At 46.9% G+C, this 26,864-nt stretch overlaps 1 protein-coding gene across 1 annotated transcript in view; it reads right to left on the minus strand.

Moving 5' to 3' along the window:
- Positions 1–941: 941 nt before the first annotated feature.
- LOC143961935 (C-type lectin domain family 10 member A-like) overlaps positions 942–26,864 on the minus strand; it is a 56,613-nt gene continuing 30,690 nt past the window's right edge. Inside the window, exons 7-9 of the mRNA XM_077471268.1 lie at positions 24,122–24,264; positions 4,922–5,028; positions 942–4,542 (exon numbers count right to left, since the gene is read on the minus strand). Of these exons, the coding sequence (XP_077327394.1) occupies positions 4,395–4,542; positions 4,922–5,028; positions 24,122–24,264 (398 nt within the window). The 3' untranslated portion in view covers positions 942–4,394. The remainder of the gene's footprint in view (positions 4,543–4,921; positions 5,029–24,121; positions 24,265–26,864) is intronic.

The following is a 26,864-nucleotide window of genomic DNA, read 5'->3' on the forward strand; positions in this document are numbered from 1 at the left end:
CCAAATATATCATCTGCTGTCACAGAAAATTTTAGAAACTTCATTGCAAATATCTTATGCATATCCCAATGTGACTATTATTTATGGTGTTGATAAAGTAACTTTCGTGAAATAAATATTAATTTGTTTTTGATAGTCTCAGTCCATACCTACACCGATCTTATCATGTTGTTCAAAGAATGTCTGCATAGCAAAGTAACTTGGGAATAATTAAGTCAGATTAAAGTGGATGTAAATCTACTTTTTGAAAAAAAAAATAAAAAAATAAAAAAATAAAAAAACAAGCACCTGCAAGAAAAGGGCATAATGAGCTAGTATGGCATAATTAGCTAGTATGTATAGCATACTAGCTCATTATGTAATACTCACCTGCGTTCGAAGTCCCCACTGCGGTGCCCGACACAGCTCCGGCCACCGACATGTCGTCCTGGAGTTACTTCCGGGTATCGCGGCTCTGGCGCTGTGATTGGCCAGAGCCACGATGAGGTTACTCCTGCATATCCGCATGGGAGCCCCCAGTCACGGCATGTCCTCCTTCAGGAATGGCACAATAACGGTTTCTAAAGCGCGCCGTTGCAAGTCTGTAGTGTAAATATCTCCTAAACCGTGGAGGTTTGGGAGATATTTCGAGCACCTACAGGTAAGCCTTAATCTAGGCTCACCTGTAGGTCAAAGTGGTTGCAAAGGGTTTACAACCACTTTAACCACTTGCCAACCAGGCTTTATCTGGCACTTATTGTTTTCAAGTTTAAATCAGTATTTTTGCTAGAAAATGACTTAAAACCCCCAAACATTATACATTTTCTGTTAGCAGAGACCCTAGGGAATAAAATGGCATGACTAGTGTGGTCCAGATGTACCCTACCTTCCTTTTACTGCTCAACCACTTGTACTCCAACACCCCTTATTTCCCCTTCTAAAATGAGGAGACCACACCTTAATTTGGAGTATAAATGGCCATAGCAGCCTTTTTATTAACACAATATTAAATAATTCCAATATCAAAATGTAACAAAATATAACATCCGTAACAACTTGCTTAACCCCAGTCTGTTGGTCTTTGACAACTGGAAGATGACTTTCACCCACTAAAACATGAAGTTAAAATCATGAGGAAGCAGATGGACAAATATGTTTCAGAAATAGATGAGATGGAAAATAGGCTTCGCAGTGACAATGTGAGGCTGATGGGGCTACCTGAGAAAAGTGAGGGCCCCAACCTTATATAGTTCTTGGAAAAAAGGTTTATAGAACTGTTCGAAAAAGAGACCTTTTCAGCGCTGTTCTCAATAGAAAGAGCTCACAAGTTCCCTTTAGAGCTCCACCACCAGGAGGACACCCCAGGCCATTATTGATGACATTTTTCAATTATAATGACAAAGTGATGCTGATGCGGAAGGCGAGGGAGATGGGGAACATTTCCTATAATGGGATGAAGATCTCTTTTTACCCGGACTACTCACCTGATCTGCAGAAGCGCAAAGCTGAATAGAGATCAAACGTACCCGAACTCCGACACATATTCTACCAATACACTGCGGGACCTTTTTCACCATGATAGGCCTCCAGCCGTATAATCAGCTCAGAGACAACCCCCTTCCCGCAGTGCAACCATTACAGTATTCCAGCTAACCTTTCGGTGGAATACACCAGGTTTCCCCTTGCGTCAGAGGGGGCGGGGTCAGGTGAAGGGTGACGTATGGGTGACCCCGCCCCCCTCTGATGTAACGGAAACCTGCCTGTGTTACATCAGAGGGGGGCGGGGTCAGGTGAAGGGTGGCCCCACCCTCAGCATATAACAAACGTCAGGCTGCCGGGATCCCCGCAGTGTCTCCTCCGTGGAGACAGAAGATGGATGGATTCGCTGCGTTGGATCAGAGCAGTCATCGCTGGACCCCGGAGAGATGATCATCCGTCGCTGGATAGCAAGAGTGGATTACCACCGCTGGAATCTTTTTTTAATTTTTTTTAATTTTTAATAAAGGAATTTTTCAAAAGTGTGTTTGTCTTATTTAACTATTTTTTACACTTTCTTTGTGAAATGGTAGGGGTACTTTTGTACCCCCTTACCATTTCAAACAGGGGGGGCCGGGATCTGGGGGTCCCCTTGTTAAAGGGGGCTTCCAGATTCTGATAAGCCCCTCGCCCGCAGACCCCCACAACCACCGGCCAGGGTTGTGGGGATGAGGCCCTTGTCCCTATCAACATGGGGACATGGTGCTTTGAGGGGTCACAGACCCCAAAGCATCCTCCCAGGCCGCTCTCTCGTCCCCCCTCTTTTCCTGCGGCCTGCCAGGTTGCGTGCTCGGATAAAGGGTCTGGTATGGATTTTTAGGGGGACCCCCACGTCAATTTTTTTTTTTATTTGACACGGGGTTCCCCTTAATTTCCATACCAGACCTGAAGGGCCTGGTAATTGAATTTAGGGGAACCCCACACTTTTTTTTTTTATCAATGAATTTCAATGAGTGTTCTCTGTATTACGGAGCCGACAATTCATAATAGCTGCCAGTGATTTTAAAGGACTTTTTTTCCTGCATAAATTACACTTTGTGCAGGGACAGTTCTAAGCACGGGAAACATGCGCCCCTTCACAGGCATACTATAGACACCCCCCAGGTACGAAATTTAAAGGAATATTACACTTTTATTGTTTCACTTTAATTATTATTAAAATCACTGCTCCCGAAAAAACGGCCGTTTTTAAAACTTTTTTTTGCATTGATACATGTCCCCTGGGGCAGGACCCGGGTCCCCAAACACTTTTTAGGACAGTAACTTGCATATTAGCCTTTAAAATTAGCACTTTAGATTTTGAACGTTGGAGTCCCATAGGCTTTGAGTTCTAAAGTAAAGTATGCTATATACTAGCTCTGTCGAATCTTCTTTATACATTCGACAGACACCATAAGCCTTCAAAGACAGATTCGACCGTAATTCATGTGGATTTTCGGACGAATGCAATTTTTGAACGAAAAACAAAATAATTAAAAACGAATTTCGGGAGTAACTAAATAAATTAATTTTTGGGACGAAAACGAAATTCCGAAACAAAATATTTTACTCTGCACATGTCTATTGATTGATTAGTTGATTGATTCATTTAGTCATTTCTTAAATTAAGCTGGTCATACACCAGAAGAATTTTGTTCAAAAAGTTTCATTTTTGGAAACTTTGTTCAGTTGTCTAATAGTTAGGGAACAAAATTCTTCTGCCGCGTACACAGGATCGGAAATTTGGCCAGCAAAAGACAGATGAAAGCTTTTTGTCGGAAAATGCGACCGCGTGTAGGCTCCATCTGACTTTTGCTGGCCCGAGTTCCAGCCAGCAAAAGATTGAGAGCATGTTCTCAATTTTTTCGGTCGGAAAAAGTTCTGATCGGAAATTCCGATCATCTGTAGCAATTCCGACACGCAAAATTCCTACGCATGCTCGGAAACAATTCGACGCACGCTCGGAAGCATTGAACTTAATTTTCTTGGCTCGTCGTAGTGTTGTACGTCACCGCGTCCTTGGCGGTCGAAAGTTCAGGAAACCTTTGTGTGACCGTGTGTATGCAAGCCAAGCTTGAGCGGAATCCCGTCGGAAAAACCATCCAAGTTTTTTCTGACGGAAAATCCGCTCGTGTGTACGCGGCATAACTGGGAATGTGTTTTTCATTGGGAAAAATCATTTCATACTGCAGTGAAGGTGGCAGGTCTCGACAAAAGGCTTCCAAAGGAAATCAGTTGACTTGATGATGGGAAGAAAGAATGTTCTGATGAATGACGTTCAAAGGATAATAGGCATCCTGTAAGGCCAGCTTATGTCCACCAATGGCAAAACAATAGAAGAGAGATTTTTTTTTTGGAACGCATTGCATCACATTCTAGAGATAAATTCAGCAGAGAAGGTACAAATCAGACAATGACAAAATGAAAATATGAAATAAGAACAATTTCAGATCAGTTGATAGGAGATTATTGTACATTCATCATTGCTCCTTGGAATACTAAGTAAACCTGAATGAGTTTGTATGTGTTGGGTTGTGGGTGAAGTCCTCTTCCTTCCATGCATTAGAATGCATAGGTGCTTATGTCTCTTTGTAGATTACTATGAGGTAAAGGAGCCCGTATCTCCGACTCTGCAAACAGGTGCAATTTACTCATTTACAGTTATTAGAACTTATCTCCTTCTTCTGTTTCCTGTTGAGAGTGGTTGCTATGGCTGATAGAAAACTGGTGGAGACCTTTCATGAGTTGACGATTGTAGAATAAGATGTTTCCAAATGGAAGTTTCAAGATTTTCTCATTTTAGGTCCCAGAAAGCCCTGAAGGAAAAATGGTCTTGTGCTGTACACTGTTGCAGAATAGCAGAGAGATATCAGGAGTATGGTAATGTCCAGGATCACAGGTCACAAAATTTCCTTCTCACAGATATACCTAAAGCTCCAAGAACATTTATACGTTTCCCAGTGATCTCCGTACGTAATCTGTACGCAGTCCTTCTCTTTTCCATCACTATGACCAGGCAAGTCAAGGGGCTTATCATCTTGCCAGAACCTGCCAAGAGACAAGAGATATTAGTAACCAGGACGAGACTAACGAGACTAACGATGAACACAACCCATGGTGGGACCCAGACAGCCAAGATGGCTTTAGAATGTTCCTAGGGGACCATAAATAATAGGATCTTTATGTAAAAGGACTGCTAACAATAACAAATCTGTAAATAATTTTAGATTGTAAGCTCTAACGAGCAGGGCCCTCTGATTCCTCTTGTACCAAATTGTAATGTAACTGTAATGTCAGCCCTCATGTTGTAAAGCGCTGCGAAAACTGTTGGCGCTATGTAAAACCTGTATAATAATAATAAAAACGTGATAATGAGGTATTTCGCTTTCATGTTGAGATTTGGAAGAAGGACGGGAAAGTGCCTTACGTTGGTGTTGACTCGTGAGAAGTCCCATCCACCCAGGCCCAGGTTCCATTCTCCTCCGCAAGACCGATCCAGAAGATATCTGATTGTGCAAAATTCCTCAGGAAATTCTTAAGGAAGACAAAAGGCAGAACTTAAGAGACTGCCGATAGTTTCCAGTGTTCATCTTATTATTCTGGCACAATTTACAGAGCCTATAGTTTCATAGTTTCATAGTTAGTAAGGTTGAATAAAGACACCAGTCCATCCGGTTCAACCTGAGTGAGTGTCTACATTTGCCCCCATCCCTGTACATTGCACACTCACATCGGTCCCTACCCTCAAGGAGCCCACAATCCAAGGTCTCCATTCATATACTAGGGCCAATTTTTTGGACAGAAGCTAATTAACCTACCTGCATGTCTTTGGATTGTGGGAGGAAACCGGAGTACCCGGAGGAAACCCACGCAGGCACAGGGAGAACATGCAAACTTCAGGCAGGTAGTGTCGTGGTTGAACCATATTTGAACCAGTGACCCTTCTTACTGCTAGGTGAGAGTGCTAACCACTACACCACTGTGCCGCCCAATAGTCACATCAGGTTCTACAGTATCTCAGATAACATCCCTACAACAAAATACTACATTATTATTATTATTATTATTATTAGTAGTAGTAGAAGTATCTGTATTATTATTATCATTCCCAACTCAACAATTGATTATGATAATCATAATAATAATAATAATAATAATAATAAAATTATTATTATTTGTATTATTATTATTATTATTATTATTATTATTATTATTAGTAGTATTGTTGTTATTATCATCTGTATCATTATTATTATTATTATTATTATTATTATTATTATTATTATTATCCCCCAAACAAACATCCCCCCAACAGTAACAAATTATATTATTATTATTATTATTATTATTATTAATAATAATAATAATAATAATAATAATAATAATAATAATAATACTATTGATATTATTATTATTATTACTATTATTATTATAATAATAATAATAATAATAATAATAATAATAATAATAATACTATTGATATTATTATTATTATTACTATTATTATTATTAATATTATTATTATTATTATTATTCATTTCCATATTTTTGGAAAATATATAAATATATATTTATATTTTCCATATCACAACAACAAATAATAATAACAATAATTATAATAATAATTATAATAATAATAATAATAATAATATAATATTGGTATTCATTACTATCTATAGTAATATTATATTTATGTAAAAAAAATGCCATAAATGTAACTCCTGTATATAGTCCTGCTTTATTGAGTGGACAAATGGTGAAAACTGTTCAAAATATGAGCACTATTTGTAGTCTTTTTGGTCACCCCTATACCAAAACTAACATAATATTTAATATTTACAATGCTTTATTTGATTGCAAAATAGTTGCAAAAAAGGTTGCACATGAAAAAAAAAAAAATCTCCATAAAACAATTAAAACCTATAGGTGGGGTCCTGTTATTTGAAAACAATTTAGGCTTATGCCCTGTACACACGGTCGTAAATTCCGACGGAAAAGGTCTATATTGTTGGAAAATCCGATCGTGTGTGGGCTCCATCGGACTTTTTCCGTCGGAAATTCCGACGGAAAAAATTTGAGAGCAGGATCTAAAATTTTCCGACAAAAAAATCCGATCTGACTTTTTCTGATCGTTTGTAGAGAATTCCGACTGAGCAAAGTGCCACTCATGCTTAAATTAAATTACGAGACCAAAGCTATTGACTATTAGCCTCTACGTAGTCCCTTCGTACGTAAAGAACGTCACCTCGTTCCGAACGATCTGATTTTCCGACAACTTTGTCCGACCGTGTGTATGCAACACCAGTTTCGGACAAAATCCGTCTGAAAAAATATGACGGATTTTGTGGTCGGAATGTCCGACCGTGTGTACAGGGCATAAGTTTGCATACTGCATATACCACACATTAGGTCACCATAAAAAGTCTTTGCAGAGGATTGTCTGGAGGTAATCCTATTATGCACATTCTAAGCGCTTGACGCTTTTGCAAAGTCTTTATTTAGTGATCTAGTGCATGTTATATATGTTATTTATGAGATATTTGCCAAAGCCCTTGTACACACGGTCGGACATTCTAACGGAAAATGACCAATCGGACCGTGTTGTCGGATAATGCGACCGTGTGTGGGCTCCATGGGACTTTTTCCATCAGAATATCCGACTGACAAAGTTTTAGAGCTGGGCTATAAAATTTTCCGACAACGTGATCCGATCGGACTTTGTCCGATCGTTTGTAGAGAATTCGGATCAGACAAAGTGCCACGCATGCTCAGATCAAATTCCTAGACCAAAGCTATGGGCTACCAGCCTGAAAGTAGTCCCGTCGTAACAAAATAACGTCATCACGTTACGAACGATCGGATTGTCCGACAACTTTGTCCGACCGTGTGTATGCAACACCAGTTTTGGACAAAATCTGACGGATTTTGTTGTCGGAATATCCGACCGTGTGTACAAGGGCTATGACCTCATGCGCACTGGGCATATAGCCCCCGTGCATGAGGCACTGGCATTTAGCTAATGCTGGGGGGCACATGGGCACCATACAGCTCCACTGCCTGCAAACTCCATTAGAGCCTGGTAACTGATCCAGCTGAACTGGGCTGGGTGATGCACACAGTGGTATGTACAAGTAGGGCAGTATGGGCCCAGGAACAAATGCCCAGAACACAAGCAGTCTCCACTGCGGGCATTCATACTGCCCTAAAAGGAAGCACTGTTGAGTGCATCACCCAGCCCCATCCAGCTGCAGCAGCTGTCAGACTCTCATTGAGTTTGACAGGCTCCTGGCAGCAGGTCTGGATGGGGCCCCTATGCCCTCCAGTCACAGCTAAATGCTAGAGCCTCATGCATCTTGGCTAAATGTCCAGTGTGTATGAGGCCTAAAAAGGCTAAAATGTCCAGTTTGCAAGGGGAGTTGCACTGTGCAAGAGAATTCACCTCAGAACTTAGCGAATGTAGTGGCGTTTCACTTTGCAAAGCACACTCAATGTCAGAACCTTGGATGCTGGACAGCTCCTTGTCTGATCCATTGGACAATCCTGCCTTGTGTCTTGTTTCTGCTAAACTTTGAAATTTTTGTTCCTCCCATGGACTTCCTGTTTAAGCCATGTTCCTGCACTTCCTGTTTGCCAGATTATTGTGCTCTCCCTAGCCAATTTCTCACGCTTTTTACTCCTGCTGCTGTCAATATCTTCTTTACCACTCGTTAATGGCCTTTGATTTATGCTTCTGCTTGATCCCAGCCTGAAACCACTTGTTACCAAACATTTGCTTGTTTGCTGACTATTCTTCTTGATTCCAGCATAAAACCACTTGTTACTGACTTTTGGCTTGTTTACTGACTACGCTTCTGCTTGATCCCTACTGCTATATCTGCTACTGGACTCGGCTTTCTCCCCTCCTGGTGGGGTGATCCTGAGGACCTGGAATATGGAATCAATGCAAGACAAAACCCATATCCATCATAAGGAGCTCTGGTGAACACTGGATAGTACTTATGCCGCGTACACACGATCAAACAATCCGGTGGAAAAGTCCGGCAAACTCAAGTCCGTCAAACAATCCCCCCGTGTGTAGCCTCCGGCATACTTTTTTGACCAGAAAGTACGGCGGACTTAGAATGCCGTGTTGCACTCCAATCTTCCCGCCGGACTCGCATTTCGGCGGACAATCCTGCCGTGTGTATGCCAGTCCGCCGTACTTTTGAAATGAGCGGACTTTTCCCGTCCGGAGAAAAGTCCGCTCATTTTGAGCGGGTCACCAGGTAGGCGGGGCCCGCGAAGGAGACGTCGCTGGCCCCGCCGCCTGGTATGGACTTAAAGGGGAACCCCAACTCCGAAAAAAATCGGCGTGGGGGTCCCCCCCAAGTCCACAACAGACCCTTGTCCGGGCACGCTGCCCGGCCGGCCAGGAAAGGGGGGGGCGAGCGAGCGCCCCCCCTCCTGACCCGTACCAGGCTGCGTGCCCTCAACATGAGGGGTGCCTTGGGGAAGGGGGGCCCGCGGCCCCCCCACCCCAAAGCACCTTGTCCCCATGTTGATGAGGACAAGGGCCTCTTCCCGACAACCCTGGCCGTTGGTTATCGGGGTCTGCGGGCGGGGGGCTTATCAGAATCCGGGAGCCCCCTTTAATAAGGGCCCCCCCCGGATACCGGCCCCCACCCTATGTGAATGCGTATGGGGTACAATGTACCCCTACCCATTCACCTGTAAAATAAAAGTACAAAAAAAACACAACACACGAGATAAAATACTTTATTGCACAGCTCTGGGGGTCTTCCGTCTTCGGGGGGTCTTCTCGCCGGACTCCTCCGCTATCTTCTTGTAGCTCTTTTGCTAGCGGAGGAGTCCGGCTTTCTTCCTCGCCGCCGGCCTCTTCTTCCGACTTCGGGGGTCTTATCCCCCTCTTCGGTTCTTCTGCCGGGCCACCGCGCCTTCTTATAGCTCTTTTACAGGCCCGGTCTTCTGCCGCCGCCGCCGCCTTCCATTCTTCTTCTTCTTCTTCTTCTTCTTCTTCTTCTCCAGGAGATGTTGACTCGACGATCTCTCCGGCCGCAATGCCAGGGACGCACTGCGCTGCCACTTATATAGAGACAAGGGGCGGTGTCACATGGGTTTATGTCACATGGGTTGGTGTCACATGGTGACCCCGCCCCCTTACGATGTCACAGTCCCGGAGGATGCTGGGACTGTCGACATGTGACATCAACCCATGTGACCAACCCATGTGACATAAACCCATGTGACACCGCCCCTTGTCCCTATATAAGTGTCAGCGCAGTGCGTCCCTGGCATTGCGGCCGGAGAGATCGTTGAGTCAACATCTCCTGGAGAAGAAGAAGAAGAAGAGCGGAAGGCGGCGGCGGCAGAAGAACCGAAGAGGGGGACAAGACCCCCGAAGTCAGAAGAAGAGGCCGGCAGAGAGGAAGAAAGCCGGACTCCTCCGCTAGCAAAAGAGCTACAAGAAGATAGCGGAGGAGTCCAGCGAGAAGACCCCCGAAGACGGAAGACCCCCGGAGCTGTGCAATTAAGTATTTTATCTCGTGTGTTGTGTTTTTTTTGTACTTTTATTTTACAGGTGAATGGGTAGGGGTACATTGTACCCCATACTCATTCACATAGGGTGGGGGGGCCGGTATCCGGGGGCCCCCTTATTAAAGGGGGCTCCCGGATTCCGATAAGCCCTCAGCCCGCAGACCCCGACAACCAACGGCCAGGGTTGTCGGGAAGAGGCCCTTGTCCTCATCAACATGGGGACAAGGTGCTTTGGGGTGGGGGGGCCTGCGCGGCCCCCCCTTCCCCAAGGCACCCCCCATGTTGAGGGCACGCAGCCTGGTACGGCTCAGGAGGGGGGGGCCGGGTAGCGTGCTCGGACAAGGGTCTGTTGTGGACTTGGGGGGGACCCCCACGCCGATTTTTTTTCGTAGTTGGGGTTCCCCTTTAAGTCCATACCAGGCGGCGGGGCCAGCGACGTCTCCTTTGCGGGCCCCGCCTACCTGGAGACGCGTTCAAAATGAGCGGACTTTCCTCCGCGTGTGTGGGCGAGTCCGTTCATTTCAAAAGTAGGGCGGATAGTACGGCGGACTTGGTATGCCGTATTAGTCTGCTCAAAAAGTGCCGTGTGTGGGCAAGTAGCCCGTTCGGAAAGTCCGACGGACAGTCTGGCGGGAAGTCCGCCAGACTAAGTACGTCGGACATACCGCTACGTGTGTACGCGGCTTTAGACTCGGCAGCTCAGGTAAGCCTGCGCCAGGGTGCCAGGGTGACCTGCTTCTGTACTTATCCAGCTGGTCAGTGGGTGCCTCTTTATTTCTGTAGCTTCTGGTCTCCAAGCCTGATGCTAGACTGAGATACTCAATCACATGCAAGAAATATATGTAAACAGCATTTTTGGTTTCACATGATTGAAGTCAACAGAGCTTCGCCTCATTTGCTAAGCTTTGGGGCAAATTTTCTTTGCAAAGTGTAACCTCCTTTACATAGTGAATGGCCAATTAGCCTTTAATAAATAAACCCCAGTGTCTCCAGAAGGTTAGACACACCGCATGACCTTTATAACCCCCATATACTTGCTTTACTCCCTCAAATCTCTTGCTTCTCTGCAACCCATGACGCAACCCAGCACTTTTGGGGTATGAAGGAACCCCTCTGTGATGATGCCCAGGCCTAGCAGCCACTCTCTAGTCCCAGCATATAGTAGTAAAGGCACCACACCAAATTATTATTTTTTATTATTAAAAGATTAACAAGATAAGAAAATCAACACAGGGGTTCCCAACCTCCCTTAATCGGGGATCTTGTATGTTATTTCACTTCAGGGATGCCTGGGCTTACACAGGCTTCAATGTGTTTGTGTATTTCACGTCCAATATTAGCACTGACTTGTAATGCAGAGTAATTTTATATGCTACTTTACCTGCTGGTGGTAATATTGGCTGCAAAATATACAACCCCCGATGAAGGGGGTGAGCCTTAGAGATGCATTGGCTTACTTATCTCCATCTCCATTGGTGTGGTCCCCATACTGCCATCTACTGGATTTACCCCAGCTTTGTTTGTAGATTCTTTGCTGTATGGGAGAAGCTTTAATTAGGCTATCCAGTGTAGCATCTTCTCAGATAGTTTGCTTGTTAGGTTAGGCAAATTTAGCTCATGATTACAGTGGGCTGCTCTGGGCTCTGATGTCTGCAGGTTTGATTGCTTCTCCCGGTCTTCTGGAGGTTTCCAAAATGTAGTGGAGAGTCAAATGAGCAGCTGGAAAATGTATAAGGTTCCAGACAATTCCTGGAGGAGTGTGCCCAGATGGTAGCTGGGGGAGTGCATAAATAGTCTGGAGCCTGAGACACAATTTCTTTTACCAGTAGAATAGGTTTCCAGCCAAAACGACTGCTGCCCTTCTAGGTAGCCCAGCTGAAGATTCTGCTTGTGATAAGAGAGGCTCCAGCTATGCACAGCTGGAAGTCTATCCTGCTTCAAATTCTCTTAACACTAAAGAAGGGGTTTCACTGGGTATCTGGTCTGGAAGCTTCTCTGTGGAGTACCTGGGAACCGGTGGCGGCCCATCCTTTAGGGGAGCATGAGTGCTGCCCCCCACATCCGTGCGTCCGCCCCCCTGATCTACATACAGGATGCTGGATGCATGGATTCCAATGAGTGGGGGGGGTATTTTTTTTTTAAGCATGTGATTAGAACTAGAGGCTCTAATAGGCCTCAAAAAAGGGTGGGCTCAGGGAGCAGAGCACTACACTCCGAGCCCACCCAGTTGTGGGACAGTTGAAAATTAATATTTGTTATTTTTACACTAAATCTCCTCCCTGCCAATCAGGAAGCGGGTCTGAGACCTGTTTCCCGATTGGCCAAAACATCAGACGATCCTATTGGATGCCTAGGAGAAAGAGAAGGAGAGAGAACACGCACGGCAGCAGCCGTGGTGGAAAGGACATTGGAACTCGCAGCCCACCGCCAGCCATGTGCCACTATGAGGACACTGGAGCCGCTGCCCGCAATCCAACACCTGCCACCTAGAAGAGGTAAATACCAGACTGATTGGCAGATGGGGGGGTGGGTTGTTTGCCGCCCTCCAAAAAAACTAATGGTAATACAGTGAGTACCTATCTGAATGAAGGATCCTGGTGACTGTTGCTGCTCTTCACCCCTGGTGCACTAATACGAAGGCTTGCCTGGGCTGGACTGGTGTCCCAATGCTGTCTCAGGTTAATTATGATATTGGAATGAAAATCCAAAAAGCTACAAACAGTGTTGCCATTTGCAACAGATAAATTGTCTGGGTCTTTCCCTCTTTGGATTGAACAAGCGCACTCCCAGAATAGATGGGTCAAGATTGTTACTCATTTCCAAGTGATAGCAAGAAATAAAAATGACCAATGGAGGTCTAGCCTCAGAGGAAGTGCCCCGCTTCCACATGCTCAAAGTGTATGAGTATGTCATCATCAGACACATATCTCTTTATCAACGGTGAGGGGGAGGAAGAAAACAGAGGCAAAGCAGCTCATAAATCACCAAGATCTGCTAAAAATTATGTAAAATAAAACAAAAAAAAAAAACAGCAATAGCTGCACTAAAGGTGACAAAACAGAATATAAAAATGAGCTGTCAGCACACCATGTATAAGATACACTATACCAATGAACAATAAAACAAAAAATGTGAAGCACTTAAACAAGTGAAGTCAACATTAGTTCTAAGGTGATTGGCTCCAAGTGGCCTCCGTGACCCCGATGACGTAATTTATGATGAAACGCATAGGGTGGAGCTGAAAGCCATGATGTCAGTACACACGCACACGTACCCCCCTATGATTCTATGAATTATAGTCTGATGCCGCATACACACCGAGAGGACTTTCCGGCAGAAAAAGTCAGACGGAACGATTCCTTCGGACATTCCGTTCGTGCGTGAGCTTCATCTGACTTTTTTTCCCCAAAATTTTGACAGACCTAGAAATAGAACATGTTTCAAATCTTTCTGTTGGAACCGAGAAAACCGTTCGTCTGTGTGCTATTCCGACGGTCCAAAAACGACGCATGGGCAGCTATTGGCTTCTGGCTATTGAACTTCCTTTTTCTAGTCCCATCGTACGTCATCGTGTTCTAGACAGTCGGACTTTGGTGTGATCATTAGTGATGGCCGAACGGTTCGCCCGGCGGTCGTTTTGCGGCGAATTTCGGCCGTTCGCGGTCCGCTCATTCGCTCGCCTTTTCCCGTCGTTCGCCCCGGCGGACTTACGTGTTTAATGCGTAAAAGAACTTTGACCTATGATGACACATCCATCATGGGGTACAGGACAGCCAATTGAGACATGACAGCACATGGACACTTGGACATTCCCCCTAACTTATAAATACACCCGATCCGGTGGCCATTTTACATTCTTTCTTCTGTCACTATAGGGAAAGGTTGCTGTGTGGAGCAGGGACAGATAAAACGCTAGCTATTTGGTACACAAAAGTTCTTTTCAGGACTGGTATAGGTGTTAGGTGTATATAGGTTTGCTGTGCTACTGATTCTTGCAGCAGCCTGAGTGTCTTTTGTCAGTTTAGAGAAAGGGAAAGGACGGTGTGTGCTACAGGGAGAGTCAGTTTAGTCGTCATCATCATCATCATCATCATCATTAGCTGTTACTATCAGGTCCACAAAAGAGCTATTCCAGTAACCAGTAATTGTTCCAGTCTCCTCTTTTTTGCCACTTTCTATAGGGACAGGCAGGAAGCAGTGTGTCAGGCAGTGAGGGTCAGTTTAAAGACTTGCTGTTACTATTAGTTCCACAAAGGTTCTTTTCAGGACTGGTATCAGTGGTATGGTAATAGGCTTGTACACGTATAATATTCTTTCTTCCAAATATAGAAAGAATATTATACTTGACTGCTGCCCTTCTGCTGCAGTCTGCTAATCATTCACAACTCACTTGTTCCACAAAGCTCTTTATCAGGACTGGTAACTTGGTCTGTCTAGGGTGCTACAGTACATAGGGTTGAGTGAGGTACAGTGTCAGGGAACTCACCGTACTTATGCCCGTTCCCGTATAGCAGTAGTTCCCGTTCGTTCCAGGCGCCATGCGAGGTGTCTCCGTCAGAGGCGTACGAATTCCAGGACGAACGGACGTATGCTAATCCGAACACGTGGATGTACGCCAATCCGAACACGCGAAAACACCCGCGCAAACTGAACGGATGTACGTCTTCACGCACGGACGGCCACTTCCACCAATCCTGGCTCACTTCCCTCTATATAAACAGGGCCCTGGCCTGACACCAATGCTGGATCGTCTTCAGCTGTTCCTGTAAGACCTGATCGTTGCTCCTGTGATCTTGTTCCTGAAACCTTGCTCCTGTGACCTTGCTCCTGTGATCCTTGCTCCTCTGACCCGTTCCTGATACCCACTCTTGGATTCCTGAACCACCTCTGACCTTGGCTTGGACTTTTGACTTTGGCTTGTCTCCTGATTCGGTACCTCGTTTTGCCTGCACGTTACCAGACCCCTTGCTTGTTCCTGATTTCGCACCTGTCTCCTGTTATTGTACCGCATTGCCTGCCAGTTGCCGACCCTGCCTGTTTCAGACACGTAGTGTTCCCTGCACACCTGCTGGTCTTCTGGTGCCTACCTACGTGACCGATCTACATCTCTTCTTCCGTGAGGACCCAGCATCTTCAAGGCTTTCTACTTCCATCTGCAGGCACCTGCACCCTTTCGTGTCCTCACGTTCCCTGTTCCCATCTCCAGGGGCGTGGTGACCGGAACCGTGCGAGAGGCCACCCTCAGCAGTCTGACTCCGCTGTAAGGTACGTGACAGTACGATCCAGCCGAAACATGGAGTCAGACAGGGGGGCCTCACCTCTGGACGCTTTGTGCCAACAGATCTCTGCCCTTACCCAAGCAGTTCAAGGCTTGCAAGATGGTTACCATCAACTCGAGCAGAGGGTGGAGTCATTATCTCCAAACACTACTGCCTCCCAAGGGGCTACAGCGTCTCGGTCCGCCAGTCCGGCAACTCCAGCATCCATGCCTGCAATAGTGGTGCCATCCCCGGAGCCTCGAGTTCCTATACCAGAGCGGTTTTCCGGAGATCGCAGCAAATTCCGTGCTTTTCGTAATGCATGCCAATTATACTTCCTGCTACAGCCTCGCACCTTCTCCTTGGAAAGCACAAAAGTTGGGTTCATCGTCTCCTTGCTTCTGGGGGAACCTCAGACCTGGGCCCATCGCCTCTTGGAACAGGCCAGCCCCCTGCTTGACACCACGGACTCTTTTCTGAATGAGATGGCTAAATTATACGATGATCCTCAGCGTGCCACCACTGCTGAGGCCAGTCTCCATGCTCTGCGACAGGGTCGCAGACCTGTAGAGGATTACGTGACGGACTTTAGGCGGTGGAGTTCTGACACTCAATGGAACGACGCCGCCCTACGTTACCAATTCCGCATTGGACTGTCTGAACCATTGAAAGATGAATTAGCCCGCATCGAAGTTCCCAGTTCTTTGGAAGACCTCATACAGGTATCAATCCAAATTGACCGCCGTCTTAGGGAACGGAGAGCTGAAAGAGTTGGTCAGTTTCGCCCCACCTGGATGTTACCCAAGGTTCCTAATTATCCTCCTACCTCTACACCTGCTCCCATCTCCGAAGCTCCAGAGCCAATGCAACTAGGATTACTTCGCTCACCATTGTCTTCAGAGGAGAAGCTACGCTGGCGTCAGAATAACCTTTGCCTCTACTGTGGGGAAGCTGGTCACTATGCGAATGCATGTCCCAATAAAATTCGTAAGTTCAAAGACTCACCTCCTGTATCCAATGCATTACCTCTGACGAAATCAGTTCATATAGCTGTTCCTTTTTCCTTACAGCTTCCAGGAGGAACACTACAGGTCCAAGCTATAATTGATTCGGGCGCCTGTAGTTGCTTCATTGACCATACTCTCGTTCTGCAACACAACATTCCATTGGCTCTCAAGCAACGCCAACTTTCTATACGGTTAGCAGATGGATCCAACATCAGATCAGGTCCCATTACCCATGAGACTCAACCACTGCTCGCCAACATTCTATCCGGTCACCAAGAATTAATCTGCTTGGATGTCATTTCTTCACCACTCTTTCCAATCATCTTGGGAATACCATGGTTACAAGCCCATAATCCCCAAATAAACTGGATAACCGGTGAGGTAGTGTTTCGCTCCACTTACTGCCTCCAAAATTGTGTCAGGACCTCAAACAACCTGGTTCCGGTCATTGCCTGTTCGGGTCTTACATCTGAGCTCCAGGGGTTGGTCCCAACCACATACCACAAATTCCTGGACGTGTTTGACAAAAGAAAGGCGGACACACTACCTCCTCATCGGGTCTACGACTGCCCAATCGAGTTATTGCCTGGAGCCGAAATTCCATTCGGGAGGATATTCCCTCTATCAGAACCCGAACTCCTGGTCCTCAAAGAATACATTGATGAGAACCTCAAGAAAGGTTTTATTCGACATTCATCTTCTCCAGCCGGTGCTGGAATATTTTTCGTTGAAAAAAAAGACCATTCGCTCCGCCCATGTGTGGATTATAGGGATTTGAATAAAGTGACGATTAAAAACCGCTACCCCCTTCCATTAATCCCAGAATTATTCCAGAGACTTCGATCAGCCAAAATATTTACAAAACTGGATTTACGAGGGGCCTATAATCTAATCAGAATCCGTAAGGGGGACGAATGGAAAACGGCTTTTCGGACCCGTTTTGGCCACTTTGAGTATCTGGTCATGCCATTTGGACTTTGCAACGCCCCAGCCACTTTTCAACATTTTGTTAATGACATTTTCAGGGACTTTTTGGATTTATTTGTAATTGTTTATTTGGATGATATTTTGGTATTTTCAGACTCTCTAGAAACCCATCGTGACCATGTGAAACAAGTTCTCCTGAGATTAAGGCAACATGGGCTTTATGCCAAGGCCGAGAAGTGCGAGTTCGAACGGCAGACCATTCACTTCCTGGGTCTGGTAATATCAACTGAGGGAATAGAGATGGATCCTCAAAAGGTTTCAGCCATTTTATCCTGGCCACCTCCAACTGATAAAAAAGGGGTACAACGCTTCATTGGATTCTCTAATTTTTACAGGAAGTTTATCAAAAACTTTTCCAGTGTCATAGCCCCCATCACGCAACTGACCAGCAAACAAAACCGTTTTCGATGGTCCATCGAGGCCCAAGCTGCGTTCAATAAACTAAAAGGATTATTCACGTCAGCCCCAATACTCAAGCACCCTGATCCTGCTCTACCTTACACTCTGGAAGTAGACGCTTCAGAAAACGCCGTAGGTGCCATTCTGTCTCAACGCCAAGGGCCTAAATCATTAATGCATCCTGTAGCGTTCTTCTCCAAAAAACTCAATACATCAGAAAAGAACTACGATGTGGGAGACCGGGAACTCCTGGCGATCAAACTGGCTTTGGAGGAGTGGCGGTACCTTCTTGAGGGGGCAACACATCCAGTATTGATTTTTACAGATCATAAAAATTTAGAATATCTCAGAACAGCTAAGCCACTCAGGCCCCGGCAGGCAAGATGGGCTCTTTTCTTTTCCCGTTTTAATTTTCACATAACCTACAGACCAGGATCCAAGAACAGTAAACCCGACGCATTGTCCCGCATGTTCTCTGAAACTGAAGCCTCATCCCCTCCAGACACTATTTTGCAAGCTGGAAACTTCCTATTAACACAAATCAGTTTTTTATCACAGGTTCGGCAGTCATCTCGAGGTGCATCAGTCCCTCCAGATATGAACCTTCAAGAAAAAGATGGTCTGTTCTGGCGAGGAAGCAAATTATTCATCCCTCAAAACCTTCGCGCCTCCGTTTTACAGGTTTGCCATGACTATCCCCTGGCGGGTCACTTCGGGAGTCACAAAACAACAAATTTAGTTCAAAGACATTTCTGGTGGCCAAACCTCGCGAAAGACTGCAGGACCTATGTTAGCTCTTGTTCAACCTGCCTCCGGAATAAAAACAGCAAAAATAAAGCCTGGGGATTATTAAGGCCATTACCTATTCCTGAAAGACCATGGGATAAGATCGCAATGGACTTTATTGTTGAGCTTCCTCCCTCTGAAGGATTTTCCTCTATCTTCGTGGTGGTGGATCGCTTTTCTAAAATGGCACACTTTATTCCCATGAAGGGAACCCCATCTGCAACCGAGACAGCCAGAATATTCATTAGAGAAATTGTCAGACTCCATGGAATTCCCGGCGATATTGTCTCTGATCGTGGAGTTCAATTCACGTCGAAATTCTGGAAATCATTGTGTGAAACTCTGGGTATCAAGTTAAATTTCTCTTCAGCTTACCATCCCCAAACAAACGGGCAGACCGAACGCACTAATCAAACGTTGGAACAATATTTACGTTGTTTCACTTCTTTTTCTCAGGAGGATTGGGCTTCGTTACTACCTTTAGCAGAATTCGCATTTAATAATTCTATTCATTCCGCCACTAACCAGTTTTATTCTAACTTTGGTTTTCATCCCTCCTTCTTACCCACATCCTTACCGGATTCTCCTGTACCAGCTGTCCAGGATAGGCTGAATTTCTTTGCTACCAACAATCAGTTGCTTAAAGAAACCCTCTCTAAGGCTCAGGAGGACGATAAAAAAATTTTTGACAGGAAGAGAAGGGGAGAACTGGATTTAAAGATCGGTGATCGTGTATGGCTGTCAACCGCAAATCTGAAACTGGCGTGTCCCTCTAAAAAATTGGGACCCAGATATTTGGGGCCTTTTCCAATTAAGAAGAAAATTAATTCAGTAGCCTATGAACTTGAACTTCCCGGCTCATTTAAAATTCATCCTGTATTCCACATTTCTTTACTTAAACCTGATGTACCCAATTCCTTTCCAGATCGGGAATTATGCTCTCCGGAAGCTATTTTGATAGATGGTGAGGAGGAGTTTGAGATCGAAGCCATTCTAGATTACAGGAAGCGCCAAGGACAAAACCAATATTTGATTAAGTGGAAGGGCTTCGGCCCCGAAGAAAATTCCTGGGAACCCGAAGCGAATCTTCATGCCCAGAGGCTTATACGGGCTTTTCATCGCTCTCAAAGGTTGGTTCAAAGGGGCACCCGGAGGCTGCCCTTAAGGGGGGGGCACTGTCAGGGAACTCACCGTACTTATGCCCGTTCCCGTATAGCAGTAGTTCCCGTTCGTTCCAGGCGCCATGCGAGGTGTCTCCGTCAGAGGCGTACGAATTCCAGGACGAACGGACGTATGCTAATCCGAACACGTGGATGTACGCCAATCCGAACACGCGAAAACACCCGCGCAAACTGAACGGATGTACGTCTTCACGCACGGACGGCCACTTCCACCAATCCTGGCTCACTTCCCTCTATATAAACAGGGCCCTGGCCTGACACCAATGCTAGATCGTCTTCAGCTGTTCCTGTAAGACCTGATCGTTGCTCCTGTGATCTTGTTCCTGAAACCTTGCTCCTGTGACCTTGCTCCTGTGATCCTTGCTCCTCTGACCCATTCCTGATACCCACTCTTGGATTCCTGAACCACCTCTGACCTTGGCTTGGACTTTTGACTTCGGCTTGTCTCCTGATTCGGTACCTCGTTTTGCCTGCACGTTACCAGACCCCTTGCTTGTTCCTGATTTCGCACCTGTCTCCTGTTATTGTACCGCATTGCCTGCCAGTTGCCGACCCTGCCTGTTTCAGACACGTAGTGTTCCCTGCACACCTGCTGGTCTTCTGGTGCCTACCTACGTGACCGATCTACATCTCTTCTTCCGTGAGGACCCAGCATCTTCAAGGCTTTCTACTTCCATCTGCAGGCACCTGCACCCTTTCGTGTCCTCACGTTCCCTGTTCCCATCTCCAGGGGCGTGGTGACCGGAACCGTGCGAGAGGCCACCCTCAGCAGTCTGACTCCGCTGTAAGGTACGTGACATACAGTCTGCTATTCTGTAAGGACCGCTATCGGTCCACAATACATAGGGTTGAGGTGCACCACTGCTGACCGCTGCCCTATACTGCAGCAGTCCTTCATTGGTATAGGGACTGAAGTACAGTCTGCTAATCACTAACACACAACCTGCTTGGTCCACAAAAGTTCCTATAAGGACTGGTAACTTGGTCTAGGGTGCTACAGTACATAGGGCTGAGTGCGGTACAGTCTGCTGTTCTGTAAGGACCGCTATCGGTCCACAATACATAGGGTTGAGGTGCACTACTGCTGACCGCTGCCCTATACTGCAGCAGTCCTTCATTGGTATAGGGACTGAAGTACAGTCTGCTAATCACTAACACACAACCTGCTTGGTCCACAAAAGTTCCTATGAGGACTGGTAACTTGGTCTAGGGTGCTACAGTACATAGGGTTGAGTGAGGTACAGTCTGCTATTCTATAAGGACTGGTATCGGTCCACAATACATAGGGTTGAGGTGCACTACTGCTGACCGCTGCCCTATACTGCAGCAGTCCTTCATTGGTATAGGGACTAAGAGTTTTGTCACAGGGTCATTTAAAAAATGACAGGCAGAGGAAGAGGCAGGCCCTTCCGCAGGGGTGATAGGGGTAGGGCAGGAGCAACAGGCTTGAGCCAAAGTGGGAAGTTGCAGAAGGTGCGTTCAATTACTTTAAAGGACGCACCAGACTTGGTTGAGTGGCTCACTCAGCCTTACTCTTCTTATTATGGGGTTCTTATTATGAGGGGATCACACCATCCCTGTGCTGTGCTGAGTTTCTCCTGGGCCTGCTTACTATGAGGGGATCACACCATCCCTGTGCTGTGCTGACTTCCTCCTGGGGGTTCTTATTATGAGGGGATCACACCATCCCTGTGCTGACTTCCTCCTGGGGCTGCTTACGGTGCTGCTGTCAGTGCTGTATATCACGGTGCTGGTGTGAGTGCTTAATGTCACGGTGCTGCTGTCAGTGCTGTATATCACAGTGCTGATGTCAGTGCTTAATGTCACGCTTCTGATGTCAGTACTCTCTATCACGGTGTTGCTGTCAATGCTGTATGTCACGGTGCTGGTGTTAATGCTTTATGTCACGCTTCTGATGTCAGTACTCTCTATCACGGTGCTGTATATCACTGTGCTGATGTCAGTGCTGTATGTCACGATGCTGATGTCAGTGCTCTCTATCACGGTGCTGCTGTCAGTGCTGTATATCACGGTGCTGATGTCAGTGCTTAATGTCACGCTTCTGATGTCAGTACTCTCTATCACGGTGCTGCTGTCAGTGCTGTATATCACGGTGCTGATGTCAGTGCTGTATGTCACGCTGCTGATGTCAGTGCTCTCTATCACGGTGCTGCTGTCAGTGCTGTATATCACTGTGCTGATGTCAGTGCTGTATGTCACGCTGCTGATGTCAGTGCCCTCTATCACGGTGCTGTTGTCAGATGACTCTATCACGGTGCAGGTGTCATTGCTGTATGTCACGCTGCTGATGTCAGTGCTCTCTATCACGGTGCTGTTGTCAGATGACTCTATCACGGTGCAGGTGTCATTGCTGTATGTCACGCTGATGGTGATCATCTTCTGCACCCTCTTTGCCTACCCTGACCTTCCCTCTCCTCCATTGCCTTCATGCGCTCCACAGTCCTGAATTGTCACAACAATTTCCCATATAAAAAAAGAATGCTTGTAGTTATCGATCCCAAATTCACCTCATACATGTATTATATCATTGGCCATGTGGTGGGACTATGTTTTCCCTGCTAATAATTACCTCGTGGCTGCAAATTCGACCTGAAGGTTTGAAACGTTCGCCTCCCATTGAAGTCAATGGGGCCCGCCGCGAACGTTCGGTTTCCCGAACGGTCGGCCTCGTTCGCGGTCCGCGTTTGCGAAACGTCCCATCGGAGGTTCGGGCCATCACTAGTGATCATATGTAGGCAAGTCCGTTTCGGCGGAACTCAGTCGAAAAAAAGTCCTTCGGAGTTCAGTCCGACGAGAAGTCCGCTCGTGTGTACGCGGCACAAAATGTCTTTCCATGTATAGCGTTCATGTGAGTGTTTTTAGGTCAAACATAAGATAAACAAATTGTTACCCCAGCTCCACTGCTGATATAAAAGTCCACGAACCGTGATCCGGTGCTCTAGCCAGGACGTTCAGGCCCCACAGATACGATACTTAAATCGGGAAGGCTGGCAACTTGGATGCTCTTGAATAAAAGTACTTTATTAGTTACATGGGTACACGGGTACGGGCTATACGCTGACGCGTTTTAGCTAAGAAGCAATGCTTTGATGAATACTTCCTAGTCAAACGCATCAGGGTTTAGCCTGTACCCATGTACCCATGTAACAGCCTTCCTGATTTGTTAGGTCAAACATATACTGGATTTACACTATTGGAAGTGGTCTTTTTTCTTTTTTATTCTTATATGCCTAGCCTTGACTAAATGGTGGGTTAAAGTGGATCCGTGATTTACCCCATTCCATGGTGCTCCATAATGATGGCAACAACAAATGTTCTCTGACTTCTCATTTGGGGGGGTCACAATCGCTCTGGAAAGCCTCAGAGTGGTTGGGAGAACATGGCGTAGTGTCTGCTTGCACTTGTTGTGGTTGAGGAAGAATCCACATATTTGTTTCTTATGAACTCCCTGGCAGGGCTGGTGCAAGGATTTTTGACACCCTAGGCGAAACCTAATTTTTCCGCCCCCCCCCCCCCCCGGCTCCACCCCTGACTCCGCTCCCTTTGCCCTGCCCATGTATACTCTGCCTTTTTAATTAAGCGCTCATCAAATGCAACCACACCAGCACCCATCAAATACAGCCTCACCAGCGCCCATTATTGCAGCCTCACCAGCGCCCATCAAATGCAGCCATACCAGCACCCATCAAATGTAGCTTCACCAGCACCCATCAAATGCAGTCTCACCAGGGCCCATTATTGCAGCCTCACCAGTGCCCATCAAATGCAGCCTCACCAGCGCCCATCCATGCAGCCTCCCCAGCGCCCATCAAATGCAGCCTCACCAGCGCCCATCCATTCAGCCTCACCAGCGCCCATCAAATGCAGCCTCACCAGCGCCCATCAGATGCAGCCTACCAGGGCCTATCAATGAATGTTTGCTAGCTTCCATTCATTCAGGAGTTGGGACACAGACACAGTCCTCCGCTGCCTGCTGATGATAAGACTTAGTTGCTTGCTGCAGAGAGAAGAGAGTAATAACACCAGTGGCTGGGCGTCCTAGGCAGCAGGGCATCCTAGGCGGCTGCCTAGATTGCCTAGTGGTAGCACCGACCCTGCTCCCTGGTGGAAGTTGTTCACAGATGATACTGTGGACTATTATGTGACCATATATATTCACCTCACCTGTTTACTGTGGACTATAATGTGATCATTTACAGCTACTTCACTTCTTTAAGCGCTGCACTATTTGTATTTTATTGCTAAAAATGATGACATTAACCTTTTTTGGAACAAGGCACCAGAAGTTTGGTGACACCAGCAGTAAGCAAACCACTGCGGTCTGGGTTGAATCCTGGCATAAGACAGTTAGATCTTTCATTATCGGTTGTGCAGTTGTGGACTTTCTGTCAACAGAAGTTTACACAGACAGGTGATACTCTCTATTCCCCATAGTGGTTCTCCCCACGCTTACCATCTCGTCCTCCACATTAATGACCACCAGGTTAGCCGTCTTGTTCTGACAGTCTTCCTTGGCAGAATTCCATGATTTAAAACTCGACGACATGTAGTAGCAGCTGAGACCGTAGTATGTCCATCCCTCACTACACAATGAACCTGAGAAAAAGAGAAAGAAAAGAGAGGGGCAAGGGACAAAGAGAGAGAGAAAAGCGAGAGAGGGGAGAGAGAGAGGAGGGGGGAGAACGAGAGAGAAGTGAGAGAGGGGAAGAGAGAGAGGAGGGGGGAGAACGAGGGAGAAGTGAGAGAGGGGAAGAGAGAGAGGGGGGGAGAAAGAGAGAGAAGTGAGAGAGGGGGAGAGAGAGAGGAGGGGGGAGAACGAGAGAGAAGTGAGAGAGGGGAAGAGAGAGAGGAGGGGGGAGAACGAGGGAGAAGTGAGAGAGGGGAAGAGAGAGAGGGGGGGAGAAAGAGAGAGAAGTGAGAGAGGGGGAGAGAGAGAGGAGGGGGGAGAACGAGGGAGAAGTGAGAGAGGGGAAGAGAGAGAGGGGGGGAGAAAGAGAGAGAAGTGAGAGAGGGGGAGAGAGAGAGGGGGGAGAAAGAGAGAGAAGTGAGAGAGGGGGAGAGAGAAAGAAGTAAGTGAGGGGGAGAGAAAGAGACAGAGAGAGGGGGAGAGAGAGGGGGGAGATGTAAGAGAGGGGGAGAGAAAGAGACAGAGAGAGGGGGAGAGAGAGGGGGGAGATGTAAGAGAGGGGGAGAGAAAGAGACAGAGAGAGGGGGAGAGAGAGGGGGGAGAAGTAAGAGAGGGGAGAGAGACAGAGAGAGAGGAGGAGAGATAGGGGGAGAAGTAAGAGAGGGGGAGGGAGAAAGGGGGGAGAGAGAAGAAAGATGGGGGAGAAAGGGGGGGGAGAGAGACAGAGAGAGGGGGAGAGAAAGGGGGAGAGGGGAGAGAGAAAGGGGGTAGAAATAAGAGAGGGGGAAGGAGAAAGGGGGGAGAGAGAATTAAGAGAGGGGGAGAGAAAGAGACAGAGAGAGGGGGAGAGAGAGGGGGAGAAGTAAGAGAGGGGGGAGAGAAAGGGGGGAGAGAGAAGAAAGAGATGGGGGAGAAAGGGGGGAGAGAGAGACAGAGAGAGGGGGAGAGAAAGGGGGGAGAGGGGAAGAAAGGGGGAGAGAGAAGTAAGAGAGGGGGAGAGAAAGGGGGAGAGAGAGAGGCAGAGAGAAGGGGAGAGAGAGGCAGAGGGGGGAGTAAGAGAGGGGAGGGAGAAAGAAGGGAGAGAGAGAGAAGAGAAAGGGGGAAAGAAGTAAGAGAGGGGCCGAAAGGGGGGGGAGAGAGAGACAGAGAGAGGGGGAGAGAAAGGGGGGGTAAGAGAGGGGAGGGAGAAAGGGGAGATAGAGAGAAGTAAAAGAGAGGGGAAGAAATGGGGGAGAGGGAGAAGAAAGAGAGGGGGGAGAAAAAGGGGGGAGAGAGGTAAGAGAGGAGGAGAGAAGGGGGGGAGAGAGAGAGAAGGGGGGATAGACGGGGATAGAAAGAAAGGGGGAGAAAGAGAGAGAGAGAGGGGGGAGAGAGAAGTAATAGAAGGGGAGAGAGAGAGAGGGAGGGAGAGAGAAGTAAGAGAGGGGGAGAGAGAGAGAAGGAGGGAGAGAGAAGTAAGAGAGGGGGAGAGAGAGAGAGGGAGGGAGAGAGAAGTAAGAGAGGGGGAGAGAGAAGTAAGAGAGGGGGAGAGAGAGAGGGAGGGAGAGAGAAGTAAGAGAGGGGGAGAGAGAAGTAAGAGAGGGGAGAGAGAGAGAGAGAGGGAGGGAGAGAGAAGTAAGAGAGGGGGAGAGAGAAGTAAGAGAGGGGGAGAGAGAGAGGGAGGGAGAGAGAAGTAAGAGAGGGGGAGAGAGAGAGGGAGGGAGAGAGAAGTAAGAGAGGGGGAGAGAGAGAGGGAGGGAGAGAGAAGTAAGAGAGGGGGAGAGAGAAGTAAGAGAGGGGGAGAGAGAGAGAGGGAGGGAGAGAGAAAGTAAGGAGAGAGAGAGAAATAGAAAGGGGGGAAGATAATGGGTAAGAGAGAAAGAGAAAAGAGGAGAAAGAAAGAGAAAGAGAAAGGGGGGAGAAAAGAGAGAGGGAGAGAGAGAGAGAGAGAGAGAGAGGGGAAGAGAGAGAGAGAGAGAAAGGGGAAAAGAGAGAGAAATACAAAGGGGTGAGAGAGAGGAAAAAGTGAGGGAAAAGTGAAGTGAGAGAGAAATAATACAAAGAGGCATGAAAAAGAGATAAAGAGGAATAAGAGAAGCAGAGAGGGAGAGAAAGGAAAAAGAGAGAGAGAAAGGTGTGATAGAAAGGGGGAGAGAGAGAAGTGAGAGAGGGGGATAGATACATAGATAAGGAGAAGAGGAGAGCGATAGAAAGAGAGTGGAAGAGAGAGGGGGAGAGAGAAAGATAAATAGGAAGAGGGGGGAGAGATAGAAAGAGGGAGAAAGAAGCAGAGATGGAGAAAGTGGTGAGAGAGAGAAAGAAGGGGAGGGGGGAGAACAGGGAGAAAGAGAGAGAGAGACAAAGAAAGCAAGAGGGAGAAGGGGGGGAGAGAGAGAACGAGAGAGTGAGAAGATCCACTGTTGAGAGGAGAGGATCTATTGATGCTGGCTGCTGGGGAATCTATTGTTGCCAGCAGGGGTATATTGTAGCTGAAGCATATCTATTGTTACTACAGGGATGCATCTTGTTGGGGGGGGGGTCTATTTTTCCTGGGGTTGGGGGTCTATTATCATTAACCAGTTCGATACAA

Source organism: Lithobates pipiens, unplaced genomic scaffold (assembly GCF_037356315.1).
Source record: "Lithobates pipiens isolate NorthernLeopardFrog02 unplaced genomic scaffold, aLitPip1_a1.2 Scaffold_8, whole genome shotgun sequence".
Classification (NCBI taxonomy): Eukaryota; Metazoa; Chordata; class Amphibia; order Anura; family Ranidae; genus Lithobates; species Lithobates pipiens.